At 41.9% G+C, this 21,484-nt stretch overlaps 3 protein-coding genes across 4 annotated transcripts in view; 1 reads left to right on the forward strand and 2 right to left on the reverse strand.

The window, feature by feature from the left end:
- The window catches only part of AFG2A (AFG2 AAA ATPase homolog A), a 160,941-nt gene extending 160,707 nt beyond the window's left edge, over positions 1-234 (reverse strand). Inside the window, 3 exon segments of the mRNA XM_030270346.4 lie at positions 1-160; positions 162-209; positions 211-234. Of these exon segments, the coding sequence (XP_030126206.4) occupies positions 1-160; positions 162-209; positions 211-219 (217 nt within the window). The 5' untranslated portion in view covers positions 220-234.
- On the forward strand, positions 6-12,358 carry NUDT6 (nudix hydrolase 6). 2 transcript variants are annotated; one of them, XM_030270355.4, is made up of 6 exons: positions 156-377; positions 1,268-1,471; positions 5,892-5,990; positions 6,293-6,348; positions 8,786-8,840; positions 11,822-12,358. In XM_030270355.4, the coding sequence occupies exons 1-6, from the start codon at positions 218-220 to the stop codon at positions 12,208-12,210; spliced, it is 963 nt and encodes a 320-aa protein (XP_030126215.4). In that variant the 5' UTR covers positions 156-217; the 3' UTR covers positions 12,211-12,358. The 2 variants fall into 2 exon arrangements, with proteins under 2 accessions (XP_030126214.4, XP_030126215.4); XM_030270354.4 differs by lacking the exon at positions 5,892-5,990 and having other exon boundaries at positions 6-377.
- Positions 8,213-21,484, reverse strand: part of FGF2 (fibroblast growth factor 2) — a 23,066-nt gene continuing 9,794 nt past the window's right edge. The window contains exons 2-3 of the mRNA XM_002188361.7: positions 16,393-16,496; positions 8,213-12,871 (exon numbers count right to left, since the gene is read on the reverse strand). Coding sequence (XP_002188397.1) covers positions 12,686-12,871; positions 16,393-16,496 — 290 coding nt within the window. The 3' untranslated portion in view covers positions 8,213-12,685. The remainder of the gene's footprint in view (positions 12,872-16,392; positions 16,497-21,484) is intronic.

Here is a 21,484-nt window from a genome sequence, read left to right on the forward strand (position 1 = left end):
CTGCCTCCACGGCGTCGGCGACGCGCAGCACCAGCGGTCCGCCCGCGGCAGCGCCGAGGGGAGCATCCCGCGGGGAGCCGCCGCCCGCAGCCGGGCGCCCCTTGCTCTTCCTTCTGGAACAGGAGGCGGACATGCTGCCCGCGGCCGGCGCAGAGCGGTTCCGGAGCAGAGGCCGGCACCGCCCCGGGGGCGGCCGCTCCCCGCCCCGCTCAGCGCCATGGCGGGCCCGTGGCGGGGGCTGCGGAGAGCGCGGGGCTGGGCGGCCCTGGCGGGGCTGCGGGCGAGGACGGACAAGTTCGGGGGTGTGAGCGTGGACCTGGGCGAGCTGCGCGGCGCCCCGCGGCTGGAGCGGGCCGCCTTCGGGCGGTGGCTGCGGGGCAAGTGCCGGGCGGGGGTCCCGAGTCCCGGGGGGCGGTGTGTGAGGGGCGGCGGGGGCCCGCCAGAGGGCGCCCTCAGCCGCCGCCGTCCCCTCACAGACCCTGAGGCGCGGCCGGGAGGCGAGGGGCGCTGGCAGGAGGGAGCAGAGGTCGTTCACAGAAGCGTAAAATAATTAGGATTGGAAGGGGCCCCTGGAGATTATCCAGTCCGATCGCCCGGAGCAGGTGTGACAAACAGCAGGTGGGTTTGGAATGTCTCCGGAGAAGGAGACTGCGCGCCCTCCCTGGGCACCTTGTTCCAGTGCTCTGCCACTCCCTGTGTGGGGTTGTTCTTCCTCGTGTTGAGGTGAAACTTCAGGTGTTTCAGTTTATGGCCACTGCTCCTTGTCCCGTCACTGGGCACCACTGAAAAGAGTCTGGCATCATTCTCTTGGCACCCACCTTTGAGGTATTTGGATGGCCCCATCTGAGACTCATTTTCTCCAGACTGAACAGGTCCAGCTCCCACAGTCTTTCCTCACAGAGAGATGGTCCAGATCCCTCATCCTTTTTGTGGCCTCCACTGGACCCTCTCCAGTAGTTCCTTATCTTCCTTGTACTGAGAAACACAGCACTCCAGAAGAGAGTTCCCCTGTTTCTCATGGCAGACCCTAAATGTAAAAGCCGTAATTTTGCACATGAACACCCAGTAATACCACATAAAATGTCAACCTGGCAGTCTGAGACTGCTGATGAGTTTCTCATACCAACAATAGTTTTACCATGAGGTAAATGACATAAAAATACAGATTTTTGCACATTACCCACAGCTATAGTGTGTGGTAAAGTTTAAAGCAACACAGATCAAGAGCAAAGGACTCTCTCACCCTCCTCATTTCCCTCTCTTGCAGAGTCTGTATCTCAGTGGCGGGATGAAGGCCGTGTTGCTGTCTGGCTTCATGTCCCCATCCTCCAGAGCAGCCTTGTGGCAGTGGCTGCTTCCCAAGGCTTTGCTTTCCACCATGCTGAGCAGGGCTCGTCCACCCTGACGCTGTGGCTGGGAGAGGAGCCCAGCAGGCTGCCAGGGTTCGCCACACACCAGTTGGGGGTTGCAGGTGAGTTACAGGGGTGGTTGCACCCACAGAAAGTTTTGAAGGAGCCCTTTAGGAGCCCCTTCAGTAGGAATTGTTCCTGTGTACAGCCAACATATGGAAACCAGATGGTTACTGCATTTTGGAATGAAAAAGGCATCACCAATGTAGAGAAAAAAACACTTCTCTGCTCTGTGTGCTTAATATGTATATCTGTCTAAACTATGTTCAAGTTAATGTCTGTATGTGGAGAAAACGACCCAACAGGGATTCTTCAGAAGCTAAAACAACTATTAGCCTGAATTGCAATGGTCTGAAAGCTGATCTAAGCTGTGCCTAAAAATCTTTAATCCAAAGATATATTTTACAAAAAAAACCACAAACACTCTTATCCATCTAGACCTCCCACAACCACAGCTAGAAAGTTGTTCCATAACAGAAAATTTCCAAGGAGCTAGACAAGATAGATTTGCCTTTTTTATTTTTTATTTTTTGCATATAGCACAGCACAAGGGACTGATGATGAGCCAAAAATACTGTCATCTTGAAGTTAGCTTCACAAAATTCCATTAGTTTTGTTCTCTCACTCAGCAGAGTTCCACAGATAAGCCATTACCTATCCCATCACTCAGTTATCTGTAATTGGAGATGGGTTTGGACCCCTCATGTACTGGTTAAGGGTTACATTAACACACAGCAGCTATGAGACTGGGGAGAGCAAATCTCTCCAGTTGCAGTCCTGACTTGTTTGTCCTTGGCTTGCAGGGACTCTGTGTTTCTCCACCAAGTGGTGTTAAAGCCCATAAACAGCAATTTGAAAAATCTAGTTTGGAAGAACGCACAAAAGATGGTTTGTTCTGTGTAGCAGCAGGTCAGGTGAAAGGAAGCTTGGGGAGGAAAAAACCCTTGAATTTTACAAAACACCGCTGCTGCCATCAGTAGTGGGAGTCTTCGGTTCCCAGGCCAGCAGAGGGCAGGGTGGATGCTGAAGGCGGCCTTGGAGTTTGTCAATGGACATGTTGGAGCTTGTTTTCCTGAGGTACGCAAACCTCACCGTTAAAATATGTGCCATTAAACTCGAGCGGGACAGCGCATTCTCCTCGCAAAAGCACCAGGTTACTCCTTGTGAGGAAACTTAAGTGAAAGAGAGGTTTTATGAAGTAGAACTTGCACAACTGAAAGTGCTGCTTGCAAGGAAATCACATAAAAGATGAGTTGTGACCCTGGTGGGCATCAGAAAGAGCTATAAGAAAAATAATAACTCTGAAAGACTCGCAAATACTGAAAAATACATTTTCAGAGTATAATTTGCAGCTGTGCTCCAAAGTAGGAAAAAACGTTAAAGAAAACTTCAGTAAATGCAGGTATACAGATTTCATAATTTCTTGTATGGATTTTAAAATTCCACAACATATAACGTATGTGTTCTTTGCTACCATTTTTCAAACATACATGCTTTTAGTCATTATTGGCATTTCCTTTAAAGGACATAAATACTGCAGGAAAGCATTCTAGGCAGGTAAACAAGTGTGAAATAATGACTCCTATGTGGGGTTTTTTTGTCCTTTGTTCTACTCACTGTCAGTGGATCTGGAACATACCCCAAAAATACACTATGCAGCACGGATACCACCTGGTAGGTTTATTCCATTATCTTTCTACTTTAGGAGAGAGACCCAGGGTAGTGGAAAGGGTCCGTTCTATTTTTAATTCATTTTCTTGAAATAGTAAAATATTTAAATACAGATATTGGGAAGGGGGTCAGACACAGGCTTTCTTTATTCCCTAACCAAAAAAGTATTTCAGCACGTGTCTGCAGTAAATAAAAACAATTTTCTGATGGGAGTCTCCATCCCAAAGCTGTGGCCAGTCAGTGAAATGCAGGAGTTAGTCCTGTGAGCATCCTGAAAGGGAAAGCAGGGATGTGGAGAGGGGTTGGCTGGCCAGCAGGAAGCCAGCACAGGAACACAGAACAGGTAGGAGTCTCATTGCCAAGTAGACCAGCAGCTGGTTTTCCTCCTGTCTGGAGTTTCCCACGCAGCAAACACAGCACAGCCAGGGTTTGTGCCTCAGGACCACGCAGCCAAATGATGACAAAGGTGTGAATAAGCGGGGTCAGGTCATGTTTTACCAGACTGGATGAGAGTGGCCAAGCAGAGAGTAGCAAATGTTACTCATTGGGCTTGGCCATTATTGTTCAGAAATAGTGGAATGTGTGATGTGTCTTTCAGCTAAGTTACTACATCCGTTTGTAGGCGGCAGGATTTTCCACATGTGTAAAGATACAGAGGAGTCTCTGGTGTATGAAGTGAATAATGTGTTTTTAAAAAGCATTTCCAAAATGCTCCACCTTTGAGGAGGATGTGGCCTGCCATCCAGAAAGTGACATGTTTGTAAATATGCAATAAAATCCATAAAGTTACATGTTTGTAAATGTGACATGTTTGTAAGTATGCAACAATGGAATGAGAAGACAAGCTGAGGAAGGAAAGTAAAAGGAGAGGAAGAAAAGTGAAAGGCATTTTCTTCCTCCTCACATGGTCTACAAGCCTTACACAGCTGTTATTTGCATTACTACCACCTTAATCCACTTACTAAAACACAGTCCTTGGAGTTGAAGGACTCCAGGAAGGAGAGCCTACACACACATAGGATCATCAGCCTTGGCCAGTCCTGGTACTTAAGGAAATCTAAAATGAGCAGCTGCATTACTGTGAAACTGCACAGGAAGATAGAGGTGGATAGGTTTGATAAGGCACTTATGAAAAGTGACTTAAAAATAGTTCCCAAATTGTTTTACAAATACCTGTTCCTGTCCGCTGATGCTTACAGTGCAAGCAGTGGTGTCTGCACTCATTCTGTGGTTGACAAGTGCTTCTCAACACTGAACATCTTTACATGCATATTTACGTGAGTCTTAAATAAAACAGGTAGGATAGGGATGTTTTTCTCCTCCATTACTCATTATCTGGAGTTATCTAAGGGATTATTTTTACTTTTTAAATGCATTTCTTGCTTGTTCCCCAAAAGAGAACATTCAAACCAAGTAGTATTGTAATAATGATTACTTGGTTGGGTTTCAAGTATAAACCATTCCAGAAAATCCTCCTGGCGCTGGATGATTTAAAGCTCCAGATACCACATTTGTAGCAGGTTTCAAAAACCAAAATTCAGGGCAGTCAAACTAATCTCACTGATGCCAACCAGGTGTGGCCCAGCAAGGGAACATGAGACCAGGCAGCAAATCCTGTTAATGTGTTTTCTTCCTTCTTGCTCTGGATTTAGGTATCCCCCTAAATATCAGCAGATAAATATCACTGTCAGCAGAGATTCTGATCATATCACTGGGAATTTTGCTGCCAAAAATTACATTCACAGGCTTCAATTTCAGGGGAACAGAGGAAAGCAAACACACTTTCTGTTTGATTCAAACAGCACTTTCCTGCCTTCACCAGCCCTCCCTGGTGTCAGCAAACCCTTTGGCTGAATGGCTTTTCTAGAAAACAAACCTCCTAATCACAAAGTTCATCCTGCTTTCCTTTTGTTGCCTCTTTTAATCATTGCAGTAGTTGAACTTGGACACTGCTAAGTATTTACAGGAGGAATGAAATCATAAAAGTCACAAGCCACAGGGAGGCAGATATGTGACTACCCTCTTAAAGTATGTCCTTTGACATATCTTGAAGGAAGACTGGTACTTCCATCTTTGAAATAGCCTCCTACACATAACTCTGCCATGTATTATTAAAAAGCAGGATGTTTTTAGCTGGACACTCACTCCTTAATAATTCTTTCCTGTGGGTATACTTCCCCATAGCATTTTAAATCACATGTCATCACAGATGTGCCTGTATCCTCTTTCTCCTGCTGCAGAATGATGTGAGCATTTTGTTACCATTAACCTCTAATTTGAAAGCCATGCATGACTGATGTGGAAAAGATCCTGGTAAGTTGCACCACAGCACTCGTCCTGCTCACCACAGTGCTCTTTAAAATCAGAGAAAAAGATCTGTTGTAAGGGAAGGACATTTTTAAAGTATGACCAGTGAGTATGACATAATTAAACATAAAAGCACTTAGGTTCCAGGAAGCAGGAAAACTTGTAATCTGTGGGACAGTCATGGGCTGTGCATGAAGACATAAGGAAAAGCTGCACTTCTCAGTCAGACAGGTTTTTTCATCAAGTGAAAGTGTCACTTTTCCACCTGGAAGCAACACTTTTTGATTAAGAAGTTGACTCAGATTATGGTGCAGTTCCTGTCATGAGTTGTTAGCTGGGTAGTGCAAGTTCAGAGGTAGTCACACAGCTGAATATTATCTGTACTGTCAGCCCAGAGTACTAAACCTGGTGTGTTATTAACCCAAAAAAACCACTCAAATCTTCACTACAGCACGTGGGGGCTTTGTCATGAATTTCACTGAAGAGAAATTCTTCCCCCTTAAGGGTGGCTTCTCAGCCAGAGTCACTGGAAAATTCTCTGTTATTTGAGGAAGATTACAGGCCCATCTCTGCTGAATCAAGCAGCTTTGCCAGATGATTTAGGTAACCTCTTGATCTTGCATTCTTTAGTTCTGATATTAACACAAGCAAGTTTTCATTTCTTGTCTAATCTGGAACTTAAAAGCTGCAGTTATTTATCTCGGTACTGCCAACTTTGAATTTTTATACTTAACCTTTTTCTGATACTTTATTGTGCTGACAAACCATTTTGTGATTCCTCCATACAAACCTTGCTAACTGTACATTAGGGGATCATTACACTTTATCAAAACATGTTAAACTTTGGTTGCTAGGATTGTATGATGTCCAACACTTTGTCTTTTTCAATTTTCTTTCTATACCAGGTGCTGTTCTAGATGAAAGAACTGGAAAGGTGTTGGTTGTACAAGACAGAAATAAGGTACATTTGTTACAGGATTATAAAATAGAGTTCATTTAGATAAGCCTATTCTGTAATATAAAACAAAATATATTTTATTGTTATTCCAGTCCAAAATTGTGATAGTTAGAAGTTACTTCCTTGTACAACTGTCTTAAACACATCTAGCAACAGAATGCTGAATTCCATATTAAGGGAAAAAAACCCCTCTAAAAATCAACAGCTTTGTTATAACTGCAGATGGATTCAGCAGAACTAAGTAGCCTTCCTGGTTTGAGTTTTCTGTTTTGTCCTGTAACTGAGTCAGGAGTCCATGATCTTGTGTTTGGATCCATGCAGACCTCTGGAAAATCCCCATGGCTCAAAACAGATTTTGAGAGAAGGATTCCAATTTGGTTTGGTTTCCAAAATTCCAGGCATATCTGTGGCTTTAAACAAGCAGTAGCATGGTTGGCCATGACCTGAAGACCACCTTGGTCCAGCAGGTGTAAAGATCTTTAATTCCTCACACAGGAAAGTGTCTGCGCTCACTGCAGAGGATGCCAGACCAGAGCAGTACTGTGGTGAGGGTGGCTCATGTGATGTGGCTTGAGGTCACCGAGCATCCATCACTGAAACGTGCCAGCTTCTATCAGACTAACCCAGGTTCTAACTCAGCTGCTGCAGAAAGCTCTCAGGCTCACTGGTAGCTGCCTGTGCCACTCCATTCAAGAGACATTTAGCCCCCATTATGTTTTCATTTGCAAGTTAAAGTGTTTCGTGTTAAAACTGCATTAATTAACTCTCTAAGAGAGTGAGATTAATACCATTTTAACATGAAACAATAAAATCCTAGCTAGGTGGACTGAAATACATTTGGATGCATAGTTTTAATTTTATACAGTAAAAACTGCTGGAATCTCATTGGCTGCATTCTCCTGTCTTTCCTGAAATAGCAACTAAGACTTTCCTCATCAAGACCCAAAACATCAGTTCATTAGGACCTACAACACAGTTAATGAACCTCAGTGAAAGTGGTTTCATAGGCAGGTTCAATCATACCACACAATGGGTTTCTAACACAAAAGACAAGGGTATTTCTCTTCCTCTAAAATTGTTTCCTGTAACTGAAGATGTTTATTTTTCATTTTTGTATTTTATATTTTTACTTACAATAAATTAAAACGTTGAGGATTTGCCTTGAGGAGGACCTTCAGGTTTTCATTCAGCAATTACCAATTAAAGCATAAACCTACCTCTTATACTCTGACTCCAAAAGTGGTTCCAGCTCCAGAGAGTCTCCAGGGACATAACAGCATGCTGTAAACATTAGAAACACAACATTTATTTACCCTTTTATACACAAAAATATAAATGTGCATGCTTACCTTTTAGTAAATATCTTGAACAGATATCAGAGTAAAAAAAATTTAACAGCTGTTGGAATTTTAAGAGCTGTTTGGGTTTAATTGTGACAGGATAATTCCACAGCACACAAAGCTTTCCAGGAACTAAAAGTAAATCTGAAAGCCAATAGACAAATATATGTCTTTTCCATCTGCACTATTTTTAATCTATTACTTTCAATTCCTATCCAAGCCCTTTAAGAATGCCCAGGAAAAAAATAATTTTCCAATGTAGTCATTAGGGTTTTAAATCACTGGAAAGCACACAGCTTCCCTGCTATGCTGCATAGACAAAAAAAGCTTTTTTTAGGCCAGTGTGCCTTTTTACTGCTTTTATTTCTAGGAGAAGGGTAACTTCTTCCTACATAAAGTTTTAACAAGGAGAGAAATAGAAAGTATACAGAAGTAAAAGTAAAGCCTACAAATCTTTGTGCTCTTGCCAGAGGTACAGGGACTGGGACTCCTTCCGCATTGTGAGTAACAAATCCAAGCCTGCACTCCACGTTTTAATATTGGAACTTTATTGCAAGTCAATAAATGTTTCTATACATAAATCACACACAAGCCCTCATTTCTTGTATTCCATGAAAATGACGAGTTACACTACATGATCATTACAGACACACAGAGACATCTTAAAGCCAGTGCAGTATAGAACAGTACAATCATAATACCTGTTTGTAAGATTAAATATATATACATTTTTAAAAAGCTGAAACAATGGAAGTGGAATACATTAGTGATTAAATATGAGATTATATAGTCTATAGCAGCTTTTTTTTAAATAGTCAACTACTCTATCTAGCAGCAACATTGTCTAATGACTGTTAGACTGTTCGTATTTTCAATCACTACATGTTTTGTTCCAAAAGTTCTTAGAGACTGTAGCTGTCTCTAATCATCTTGTCAGCAGGAACAAATTCCTCCTTACTGATATTTGTAAAATAACAATACTGCATCTTCAACAACAACAAAAAAAGTTATGTTAATTGTTAAGTGTTAATTGTCTCCTTCATATTAAAGAGTGCAACACAGGCCAAATACTTTATTAATGGATTTTTCCTCCAATGCAGACTATAAACGCATGGAAATTTCCAGGAGGTCTGTCTAATCCAGGAGAAGACATTGGTAAGTTCTATGAGAACAGGTCAGCCATCAACAGAACTATAAAGACATGAACACCACTGAAATACAGCATGACCCACATTGCTCCTGTGATGGATTGTTTCCTTGAATTAATGGTGAACAGATGGAGTGATGCAATTCTGGGACCCTATGGTAACAGGGTAGCATGTTCAGGACAAAGAAGTTTTGTGTTTGTAACGTTTACTCTTTTCCACACTTTAAGTGAGTGCTTGAGGCCAGCTAAGTAGGCTGGTCAGATATGCTGCAATATGAGCCAGAAGTGCAGAGGATTAAGGTAATCCATATATAGCCCAAATAAAACTGAAACAGGGAGCTCTCAGCTCACACTGGAATCCAGTGCAGTGACCTCAGGGATGGACTGAGCAAAAATTTCCATTCCAATAAATGCACTTGCTTCCTTCCACCCCTTTCACTTAATTAGTTTGGACCAAGAGCTCCTTGGCACAGGACCAGGGTGAAGTGCAGTGCCTCAGACTTGTGGGCACCTACTTCCAACAGAGACATGAAGCACTCCTGTGGTAGGAAACAATGCTGGTCTGAGGAAACTTCTCATTTCTCTCCAACACAGCACAGCTGATGAACACTGATGCAGTTTATCTTCACAGGTGAATGAACAAGGCTGTTTTCTATGAAGAGAGAGATAACCTAGGTTTTTCCCTCCTTGTATCTCAACCCTTAAAATCACAATCCATAGGCTGGTTACTTGTTTAGCTGGGTGTTGAGCCCAGGTTTCCTGACTGTTCCATACCTTAGAAATACCTAGTTTTACCAGTCTCCCTGCTACAATGTGTGGTAGGGTTGTATTCCAGTTATTATTTCAATACATGGATAAAGTTGTTGGTTGTCAGGATATGGCCAAGTTTAGTTTTCGTAATTCATGAGTCATGTTTTAAGTCTTTCTGTCAAACCTGGTGATGGAAATCAATGGATGGAAAATTGTCCATGGAAATTGCATGGACAATGCAATGTAACATAGTGAAATGGATCCATGTTTTCAAAAGAATCACAAATGCCATGGCTGTTGTCTAGCCAGGCTCCTTCTCACTTCTAGTGCCAGCAGCAGCAGCAGGATTTTTGAACTCAAGGGAACAAAAAATGACCAGCACTGGCATTCCAGTGGGATTCCCCAGAATGATCCTGCTACTGAGTACAACAGCAGCCATCCCCCACTTAACAGGCTGGATTATGGCTGGAGCCTGGACCGAAAACCACCCAGGAGAAAAGTGTCTTACAGCTTCCCTCCTGCCACTTCTAAACTACAGAACAAAAAAAGTTACGATTCTCTGCATCACATCTTATGTTACAAGAAGATATAAATAATCAAGCATAAAATATAATAGAGCCTAATTTTCCTTTTTCATTCCTACATCAAACCTTAAAAACACAAGTCACTCAAGGGACTAAATTGTAAATTACAATTCAAAATGCAATTACATTGCTTAAAATCCTTTGGTTACGTGAAGTGACAACATGCACGGCTGTCTACTTAAATGAGTGCAAACTGAGTCATGCAAGTGACACTAATAGTTTCATAATGCAGATTAAGCAAAGTGCACACATTTTTGTATCTGAGTATCTCTGAAACTCCAGCCCTAGTGTTTCTTCTAGTTTAATTGTCATTAGATATTTATATATATATATATATATATATATACACACTCACATTTAAATAAAAGGGAAATAGAAATTTGCACTTCATCTAAAGGCAAAGCTCAAAGCTTACATGAAATCCGTCATTACTGCCATTTTCTTAACTACAGCCTGCCTCAGCATTCCTCATGATCTCAGTTCACTTCTGTGTAACACAGCTCCTTGCCCACTAACAAAACCACCTGCCACAGGGGGTTACTATTTCTAATAGCTGAAACTACCCAGAAACATCTGTTTTGTTCCCCTCTGATTTGGCAAGATGCAAGCTTCCATAGGATGGTGAATCTCTGCGAGTCTTTTAAAATGCATTTGCTTTTGGAAGCAAGCCAGCACATGTTACTTACTGAAAATGAACTAACAGGAGCAGGTAACATTGCGTAACAGTTCTGTACATTGACCACTCAAACCAGAGACGACAAGGAGGTTACATTTGGGAAAAGCCAGTATTTAACCTACCAGTACTTAACCCAGGCAAGGAGGATTTGACTTGACTACAATGAAACTGCAGACTTTGGGGAAATCAGTGGAATATTAAAAAACTTCTTCAATTTGTTATTGATGAGAAAAATATCTCTGGAGGAGTTCTGGATGGATGAGCCGTTGTCTGGCTGCAATTGCAGCACACAGACAACCCTGTAGACCCTTAAAGTTTCTGCTGCATTCATGGTGAGGAATGTTAGCACTGACCTCACTCTGGCTGGGGCACACAGAATGCACACATGCAGCATGTTTACAGCATGTTTCCTGCAAGAACAGGCTCTGTGCTGCACTGGTGCTGTGGCATATTTGAAATGTTACCTGACTCTTATGGTACATCTTGAAAAGGACCTGGCACCAACTTTCACTTTCTGAAAAGAGTTTTATCCATTTTGTTAGCCCTTGGGGTGAAGTGCAGTGAAACTGATCTGATCAAGAATTCTGACATCAGTATAGGCACAGCTTCACACGGTCTGAACCCAAGACTGGGCAGGGGCAAGGACAGGGATGAGTATCCAAAGGACTGCAAAGACAGTGTCTTGGATTAACAGACCAGTGGACTCAGCAGCCATCAGTGTCCATTACAAACCACACCCTGCACAGTATTACCAAAGTAATTCTGTAGGATAGACACAGGAAAGGCACACAGCAATTACTGTCATTTGGGAATCAAAAAATTAGCTTATCCTTGTGTTGGAAAAACAGACCTACATTCTGAAAACCTTATGAGGCAGCATAGAGAACATGCTGAGTAAGACGCTTTCCACATTTCCAAAAGGTTTAAGGAGTGCTAAGTTACTCTCAGATGTACTGCAAGGATTGCTCTTTCCACCCAGGAGACACAGCAGTTCGAGAGGTTTTTGAAGAGACTGGCATCAAGTCAGAGTTCAAGTCCATTCTAAGCATCAGGCAGCAACACAAGCACCCTGGAGCCTTCGGGAAGTCAGACATGTACATCATCTGCCGCATGGAGCCCTCCTCCTTCCACATCAGCTTCTGCCAGCACGAGTGCCTCCGGTGCGAGTGGATGGACCTGGAGGAGCTGGCCAGGACGGAAAATGCCACGCCCATCACCAGCAACGTGGCCAAGCTCTTACTGTTCGGGTACCGGGAAGGGTTTGATAGGATTGACATAACCATGAGGGAGTTCCCAGCTGTCTACACAGGTCTGTTCTACAAGCTCTACCACAGGGAGCTGCCCGAGTCCTACAGAAACATGACATGATAGCAATACATTTCACATTTCCTTATAGTAATAATTTAGAATTACTGCAGTGTTGCATATTATAGTTATCTGTGGACTTCTTTTTATGTAATTATTAGAACATAGTTATTCTCTAATAAGCTAAGATATAAATTATTTTTAAAGGTAATTATTGCTATGAGTGTGCATCAGGTTTGTTCTTCTCTACTCCATAAAGCAAGCATAAGGTAAATAAAATACAGAGGTACCTAGAAAAAAACCAGAAGTGTTACTGATGCTGAAAATATATTCTGCAAGTCATTTTACCTCCACACACACTGGCACAATAGGTTTAAAGAGCAATATAAAGACAGTATTAAACATTCATGGTTTAATCTGGTATCTGCAAAAGTAGTTGTAATGTCAGCAAATAATTGCTTATATTTGGCTAGTTTGGAGAGGAGCAGGGAAGGCGACATATTTAGTGCTGTGTGGTGCTCAGAATCTGCCATGGAAGTCAGCTTTTAGCAGACATGGGAAGGAAAAGGATAGCTTTCTGTCCAGGTCCAGTTTTTGGTCCAGGTTTGTACTGTCCAGTTCTTTTCAGTGCCACGTACCAATCCGAGTATTTCCGTGACCGGTAAGTGTTATAGTTATTGGATTCCAAACGTTCAAAAAAGAAACATTCTTCTGTTGCATATTTCTAAAAGGGAAAAGAGAAAGCATTACTGGTGTAGCACCACAAATCAATTCTTCACATTCAGGGGACTAACTTAGCAATAATGTGAGCAGTACCTTTGGTTTTAAGAAATAGAGATTAACTGTTTCATGACTGAGGAAAGATACTTACTGTGAAAATATTGTTAAAAACAACTACAGAAGAAGAGGTTTTTACCTGTGGTTCATTTATTGTCTCTAACACAGATTAATCAGCTTTTCATTTCTTATTAATTACTGTGTAATCGTTTGTTCTGATCAGAAAATGTGTAAAAGAAGCCTTTAAGAACAAAAACTTTAAGCAGAATATAGACAATTCAGTACAATTGCCCAAGCTGGAAATTCAGGCAGAGGCACATCAAAAAAGGGTGAAAAAAGAAAAGTCCCTATTTCTCCCCAAAGCATGTGTGACACCAGTGCTTTCCTATAGTCCATTGTCAATGTAAACATTTTGACACAAACTCCATGATTAAGGTGACAAATGACAGCTCAGGCTTCATGAACTGTGTATTCCTTAACGTCCCCCCAGAGGTGGCATTTCAGGAGCTGGACTGCTGTCTAGCAAGAGCAGAATGCCAGCCACTGCACTGTTAATCTCAGGACCTGTAAAAACTCTGGATATCTGTGGTTTTTCCTTTCAAGTGCACTTCAGTTCAGGCTGCATCCAGAGTGTAGATCTGGCGGTAGAAGCTTCCTCAGCACCTCATGAAACACCTGAACTCTGCTCAAACTAAATGGAGGTTATTCTCACAGTCTTTGAGCACAATTTGAATCCATAACATCAAAAGACAAGAATTTCCCTTCAAGTGAAGTCCTTGAAGTCTGGCAAAACCTGGCTGATCACAGTGAAGCCATGTTAGCATGACAGAATGAACAGGTCATATCCTTAAATAACAAATTATTTATCATAAAATACAAGTCAGTCAAAATTCTTCCTTTCACAGGAAGTTTGGGAAATTTCTTCATTAAATTAAATAATCACATTTCATTTCATAAAGTAAAAGTATTTCATAATTAATCTGGAAAGTCAAAATAAGCCATATCAGATGGGAAATATTTCCAATCTTTCATCAAAAATCTGCCAAAACATATGCATTTCTGCCAAATATTTTCAGTTAAAAGAAAGGAGAGGTTTTGACTATCTGCATTCACAACCAGCCATTTCCCTCCATTTCCTCTCCCCCATGACTGAGTCTGTTAGTAAAGAACATGAAAACGCTCAATTAAAAGCCAAATCATCCAGATTTCCACATAAGAATGCGACCCGTGGCACCCCCACGCAGGTCACCAGGGTGAGCAGTGGTCCATGGGCTGTGCAATAAATCATCCTGCAAAGCCCAGCTCAGAACAAACCCTGCAGCTTGTCTCAACAAGTAATTACAAAAACATCCAACAAGATGAAAAACAGGCCTGAATAAGAATTTGCAAACATATTTCCGAAAATGTTAATTTATTTGTAAAACAAGGACACTACGCAAATTGACCCTGGACACTTAAAAGTAATTTAAAAACCCCAGACATTAGAAAGGACAGAATAGTACTTGAGTGGCTGATGGATTAGAGGACTAAATTATGTGTTTGAAAATTAAAGTTCCATAATGTTTTGAAAGAAATTTTAGCAGTGTTTCACCATGTGCAATTCACCACAGACATTTCCAGTGTACACTCTTTGCAAGCTCTTGTGAAACACAGCCGTGCTCTAACTGAACAAGAGATGCTGGCAATTAGAGAGTTTCTTGAATCTGTTTAGAGGCAGAAAATAGTAAAGGCACAGCCAGCCACAGACTGTTGGAAGTCACAGCACAGAAATCCTCATGGAAAAACATTGCCAGTGCTACAGAAAACAGTCATGAAACTGCAGCAGCGTTTGTTAGGCTGCTTGGAGAAAAAAAAAGTCTTAAAAGAATAGAGTTTTCACCTATGAATAACAACAATGTTGCATGCAGTAAACATGATTCAAATAATACCTATTTCCAGAAACAACACCAAAGAAAAAAGAGTTTTACAAGCTCAAGTGAAAAGCACAAAGTGACCCAACTTTACATATTCTGAGAGAGTAATTCCGAGTGACTGGACAATACTTTACGAGCATTTTGTCTTACAGGAATTAAGCAAACAAAAACTCTTGTAAGGGAAGCATATTCTACAACTAAGCCCACCATGTAGCAGCAGGTCAGAAATCCCAAATATAAACACATCCCTGTGTTTATGTTTATCATTTCACAAGTGGTGCTAAACACCCTATTATGACCATTCCCCATTGGAGTGCGATTAGAATGGGAAGCCGAATGCCACCACACCAGCACCACAGGAAATTCCCAATTATCCTTAATTCAAGAATAGCACAGTGGACAACTCCTCACATTTTCTTCAACTGAGCTGTCACACAATATCTGAGTAACTTGAAGCAGGTTCTTTAACTGCACTCCCAAACCCACACAAAACTCCCTGGAGCCAGAACTGAGGAGCGCCCTGGGGAGCCCTGCTCCTGTAAAACTACTTTCAATCTCATTTCATGGAGGCAGAGGAGGGGAATCAGAAATAATTTCGGCAGCCCTTGGCACGGGCCTTTCATTAGCTGCAGTTCAGCCAGGGTTAGGAATGCACATTGTTAGCCCCAGCCACGGAGCAGACTTGCACAGAGGCTGAATGGGGTTGTGTGATTAGCACCAGGGGCTATTGCAAACCGGCAGGGTCGATGCCCTGGTGCTTCACCAGGCACTGAAGGATATAAATGTGAATGAGGGATTTACAGTGTCTAGGTCTCATAAGCAAAATGAATGTAACTGCAGCTCTTAAAGCAAAATTTATCATCTGGCTCTCAGAGACATTGACTCTCAGTGTCTGCTGCACACATTGGCTTTAAAACATAGTTAAAAATTCAGCTGATACCAATAAAACACACAAGAGTTTAAACTAAAACTAGGCTGACCAGAGAGCAGTGTAATTTACCCACATTTATATAACTTTTAAAATTTTTTCATCACATTTTCAAAAATATTTTTTTGCCAGCTTTCTAGTTAGGAAGTAGAAGTGCTGAAAAAAACCTGATTTTCTACAAAGAGGAAAATGAGAAAATAATTTACACAGATTAGTACCATGACAGTAATTTTTAAAAGAAATTGGCTTTACTTTCCCCTTCAAAGAGGTCTTTTAAAATCACTTTATGTGCAAGTAAGTGAAAGAGGAAAAAATTACTCCTGAGGGTAAAAAGGCAGACACTTTATTCTTAATTTGTTTTTATAATTTCCTGATCATGTGATTTTTTTTCCCCTCTCAGACAAGCCATTCTGTATTTCTGTTAAATTTTGCAGCTCCTAGGTAGGGCAGAAATACTCAACTCCTCCTAATTCCTATTTCAAGTAACTGATAAAAGCTGTGTAGAGCTCATTTCTCCTGATAAATCCCACACCAAGCAGCTGAGTAAGTCCTGCAGAAGAGAAACTGCCCCACACAGAGCAAAGGCAGGACACAGCAACACAGAGACATCAGGCAAGTGCTGCTTACCAAGGCCAGCAATCTGCCATCCTCTTTCATGGCCAGGAAGCGATTGGCACTGACACCTTTGATGGACACCACTCCTCGTTCCTCCGCCTGAAGCTGCAGCTTGACTGCAAACAAACAAACAAAAAAAAAGACAAAATATTTCACAGCCATCGTGGGATTGCAGGACTTGACAGTCACTGCTTCAAACCCTCTGTCACAGAAAGCTTCAGCCTGCAATGGAAATAGTACATACTCCACCTTTGGCTTTCTGATCCCATTTTTACAAAGAAAGTAGCTACACTCAATTTGGCAACGGCAAGATTGAGTTATTTCATCTTCATTTCGCATAAAGGCAGCTTAAAACCCATGAAATTCCTAGAAAGGCCACTTAGGGCATGGTCAGCTGCTTCCAGAAAATAGAAATTTTTCATGGCAATTTTTCCAGAAGTATCTCAATGTTTGCAGAACAGCATCGGACACTGAACGCGTACAGTTCTGTACAAGCAGCCTGTCAGCGAGCCTAACTGAGACTGTTCAAGTCCATATCACTCCCTAAGGGTTTCGGCAGTTCCCAACAGAAAATATCCATTAGTTTACCTCATCTATCCAACAAGTGGTTGGAACAAACAAACAGAACTGCAGCACTAGGTGAAGGCAGCAAAGGCACAAGAAACAGTGTTACAGCAGGAACAAGTTTTGTATCAATTAAAAGAAACATTTTATAGAAATGAAAACTTGTAAGATCTTTTAGCTACTACCCGTAAACTATTAGCACAAAGCCTTAGCTGATTTCTGTAGCCATAAATCAAACCCAGTACTTTGGATGAACACATGAAAGCTTCCCCTTTTGCCTGTCTTTGCCTGTTGTATACAGCATCTCAGACGAGAGCTTACTTCACCCACCTGCTTTGGTTCCGCAGGTACTTTACTCCATTTGGAGATGCAGCTTTAAATCGCTTGAGCTTTTCAGCCATCAGAATAAATGCCTGAAGTGACTGTAAATTTTGGAGAAGGAGCATCTCTTGAGATTCAGAGATAGATTGTTGCTTATTTGGCTTTTTGTAGAAGGGGGGAAAAAAGCACTGAAGAAACCAACCAAAACTCCAACACCAGGAATACAGAGAACATAAAACTTTTGGGATAGTTGCTGCAAACCCTTTTGCAGGGTAAAAGTTAAAAGCCAGGTGCAATTTCATCTCAGAATCGAGTATCGAAAATACAGCACTCCCAAGTTATGAGGCCAAAATCAGACTTGTGAACAACTCCAAACACTTTGGTGTAACTCCTTAGCCTCCAGGGAAGCAAGAACGTGGAAGAGTGCTCTGGGCAGGGACTGTGGGAAATGGACTTTTGAGATGTGCCAAGCACACAGCTTTCACCACACACTTAACAAGAAACAGCTGTGGAACATCTGAAAATTAATATTAATTACTACAGTACTGATTTACTATGCTTCGTGACTTTCTCTGGACAAAAACGCACACGAAATCCTACAGCATTACACTGGGCCAGAAGTTCAAATTCTGTAAAAATAAACTTCTGGTAAAGGTTTGTAAGTCCTGTAAAAATTTGTTTAGCTTGTGAAAAGAAAAAAAACCCCAAGGTATTCCTGCAGAGTTTGAAAAGAGCTACAATACTGAAAGCTCCAAAAGGAATATCAACTTCACTGGGTTTTCCTCTCCAACTCCAAAAACACATGAACAAACACAGCCAGAACAGTACTGTGAGTTTTTCAGGTTTCTGTGTTATTTTACAGCTTTATTAATGCAGTGTGTATTTGCCACAGGGTTACACTGAACTGGAGATGCCAAGATACAACACAGCCTTACTGATCAAACCATTTTGACCACATGATCGTCAGCAGAAGTGACAATTTCAGGCTTAGCTCACTGCAACTAAATTGGTTGTAAGATAAATGTATCACTTGACACCGATGATCTGCATCTTTTGCAACCTTTGGTCACCAACAGCAACAGTGCAGACTCCATTCATCATTTCACATCTAGTCCCAATACTTGTTTTCAGCACAACTGAACCTCAAGACCCCATCCATGAAAGTCAAATAATTAAGACATTTTTAGCCTGAAAAAAGTAGCAGATTGTTTTAAAAGCGCTCATTAACCAAGGGCTAAAGAGGCTCATTTTCCCAGATATTGTGGCCCATCTAGCATGGCAGTGAGTTATTTCTCTGTTCCCATTCATGCTTTGCAATCCACAAAGAACGCCAAGCACAAGGCTCTGCTCATGTTGTGAGAACACAGAGCTCACCTGCTGAGCAAACATCCCCAGAACTGGGGCTAAGTCAACATTAAGTTATTAAATTAAACAGTAAAACTAACTCAAAGGACTCAGGAAATCTACAGCTCCTATTAAGGACTTTCTTTTCTATCATAATAAGCTTAATAGAATCATTCTGCTGAGTAAGAATGAATGAATTGCAGGATGAACATTTGCACTTTCACACCAGTGGAGAAACTCTGAGTGATGTAGTTCAAGTGTACCTACAGTGCCTTCATATAAAAATGGATGGAGAGGGAATGTTTTTTTCCCAACAATACACAGAGGTTCTCTTAGAGATTCATATTCACTGATGTTCTGGCTGAAAAACACCACAAGCTATACAGTCCAACCCGAATTTCCACAGAAACCAGTACAATCTGTGGTGCTAAAGGAAGCTGGACCACACTGCAACAGGCACTGAGATGTTCTTTCACAGGATATGTGGCCAGGACAGACGCACAAGCTGCAGGTTAAACTAAACAGTGTATTTCAGGAAGTTACAAATGGGCATTTATTTCACAACTTGGAGAAACTTTTCAAAGAATATGGAAGTTGAAAAGTGGTATTTAATAGCATTGTGGTTGGCAAAGTTTCAGATTTCTGTTAAAAAATTGGATCTTCCTCATTGTCTTAGAGACCTCAAAAAAATTATTTCCAAGACAGTTTTGCACAGTCCAGTGGAGAAAATAATTTTAAGGACAAGTAGCTAAACAGGAAAGTTGTTAGCAAATGCAGAGAACAAAGAAAACATGAACATTTTCCAAAAGTACTTTTATTGTCCTGAGCACTATAACTGGAAAATGGCACATACAATGCAAACTCTCAGGTCCTTCCTTTTACAGTTCTAATAAACCAAAGCTTTAGAGTGGCCCAGATCCAGGAACTGCACAACTTAAACGGCCCCAAAAGGTTTCATTGCTATGCATCCTAAACAGTTCAGCCAAAATTTTCCTTCAAAATCAGTTCATTTCAAAGACCTGGGCAAACCTACCAATTTAATATGTCAGAAAAACAGAGCTGCACGTTCTGGAAGTTGCTCACTGCTGAGCTGGTACTACCTTTTGACTCCTAGTGGGAATCTGTTGGCAAGCCCTTTGCCCGGGGCAATCCCTGCGACCAAAGCCACATGCTGGTATTTCATTCACAGCAGCTGCAGTGGCTAAGATGTTCTGGTGCAGGAGAATGCCACAGGATCAGTAAGGAAAAGGGAAAATAAAGGTTACAGGGAGGAGAGAAAGGGACAGAAACATAATAGGAATAAAATAAAAGGCAAACAAAAAGAGCAAAGAGCAGTGAAGACAAGGCAGACTAAGGGCAGTACAGGAGGGTGCTGTAATGGAGCATGAGGCAAACTCACACATCTGAAGAAGGTGGAATTTGAGGATGTATTAGCCAAACAGATTAATAAAACCCTCCTTTTCCTAGTTCTCCACAAGGAAATGGGGACTCTAACGACTATATCAAAGAAACCCTGTAAAAACCAACTATAAGCTTCTGGCTTTGGATGCATTTACACAGCAAATAAAGGTTTGATTACAGCCTCAGCTGTATTTTCACTGTAACCCTTCTAGCCAACACCCTACAGACAGACTTCAGTGCAGACTAGAGCTACAAGTACCAGCTCCAGTGTCAGGATCACACAAAAGTCAGGTCAGAAGGACTCTCTCTAGTCCAGCCTCCTGCTGAAGAGATTCCATCACTTCACAGTGAGAATCCTGCCTGCCACACTGCAGCTAAGGGAGCAGCTCACAGCCTGGGAAGAGAGAACAAATTGGATATTATTTCAACCCTCGTTTTCACTAATGTACAGCTGCTTTATTGGAACAAAAAGCAAAACACCTCTCAGTTTATGAGAAGGGAGAGTTTCTGTACCCCCCAAAATCCCAGGCTGCACGTCTCTGGATCAATGACTAGTGTTACTACAGTCTGCTGTGGAAAAGCTCAGCCCCAGCCAAAGGCTCAGGGCCCATCTCCAACATATTTGCAGAGGCCCTGTAAGGAAAATCCTTCCACAAGGCCCCCGAGTGACAGTGTGGTGAAGCTGCTGTGCCAGTTCCCGTTGCCCATCCTCCCGCACCTCTGTGCCCACAGGAAAGCACAAAGCAGCTATTTTTAAGTCTTAGTGCAGAGGTGGGTCAACTCCAGAGGGAAAAAGCATCAGAAATGCAAGGAAGTTCACCAAAAAAAGAGGGGAAAAATAAGACTCAACAACGTTTTGCTAAATGCAACACCCTACAGCCAAATTCCCACTCCGCCATCCTCTGTGGCTGAAGTTGGCCATTCCTTCACACTCAGGGGCAACATCTATTCCCAGCCAGGTGTCCAAGCAAAACACAAGGAGTCAGACGTGCTTGCTCCACACCTAATACGACAAACCCTCCCAAACCCAGGGGCTGGTTCAAAGCTACACATGAATTTACAAATACACATATTTTAACACCTCCTTTCTCGCTTTTCCTGCCTGCTGGATCAGATTGAAACCCAGCCTGGTGATGCCTACTGTAACTTTCTCTAAGAATTACAAATATCTTTGTGTCCCTCTGTCCCACATCAGTCTCTGACAGTTTCTGATATCTCTTTCTCAAAGACACAATTAGGAATTTAACATCTTCTGCTATTTGATAAACACTGACTTACGAAGCATCCCAAAGTCTTCAGACAGTAAACAAGAGAACAACTCCTTGCTCGCTTTCATATGCTTGTGGTAAAAATGAGCCACTGCCAGAGTCACTGATGCATACACTGCCTAAAACCTGGAACACATATGAGGCGGCAAAAGGAGAAATAGAGAGAAGAAATAACTAGGAAACCTTAGCAGGAGAGGTGGGCTGCT

The sequence above is a fragment of the Taeniopygia guttata genome, chromosome 4 (assembly GCF_048771995.1).
Source record: "Taeniopygia guttata chromosome 4, bTaeGut7.mat, whole genome shotgun sequence".
Taxonomy (NCBI): Eukaryota; Metazoa; Chordata; class Aves; order Passeriformes; family Estrildidae; genus Taeniopygia; species Taeniopygia guttata.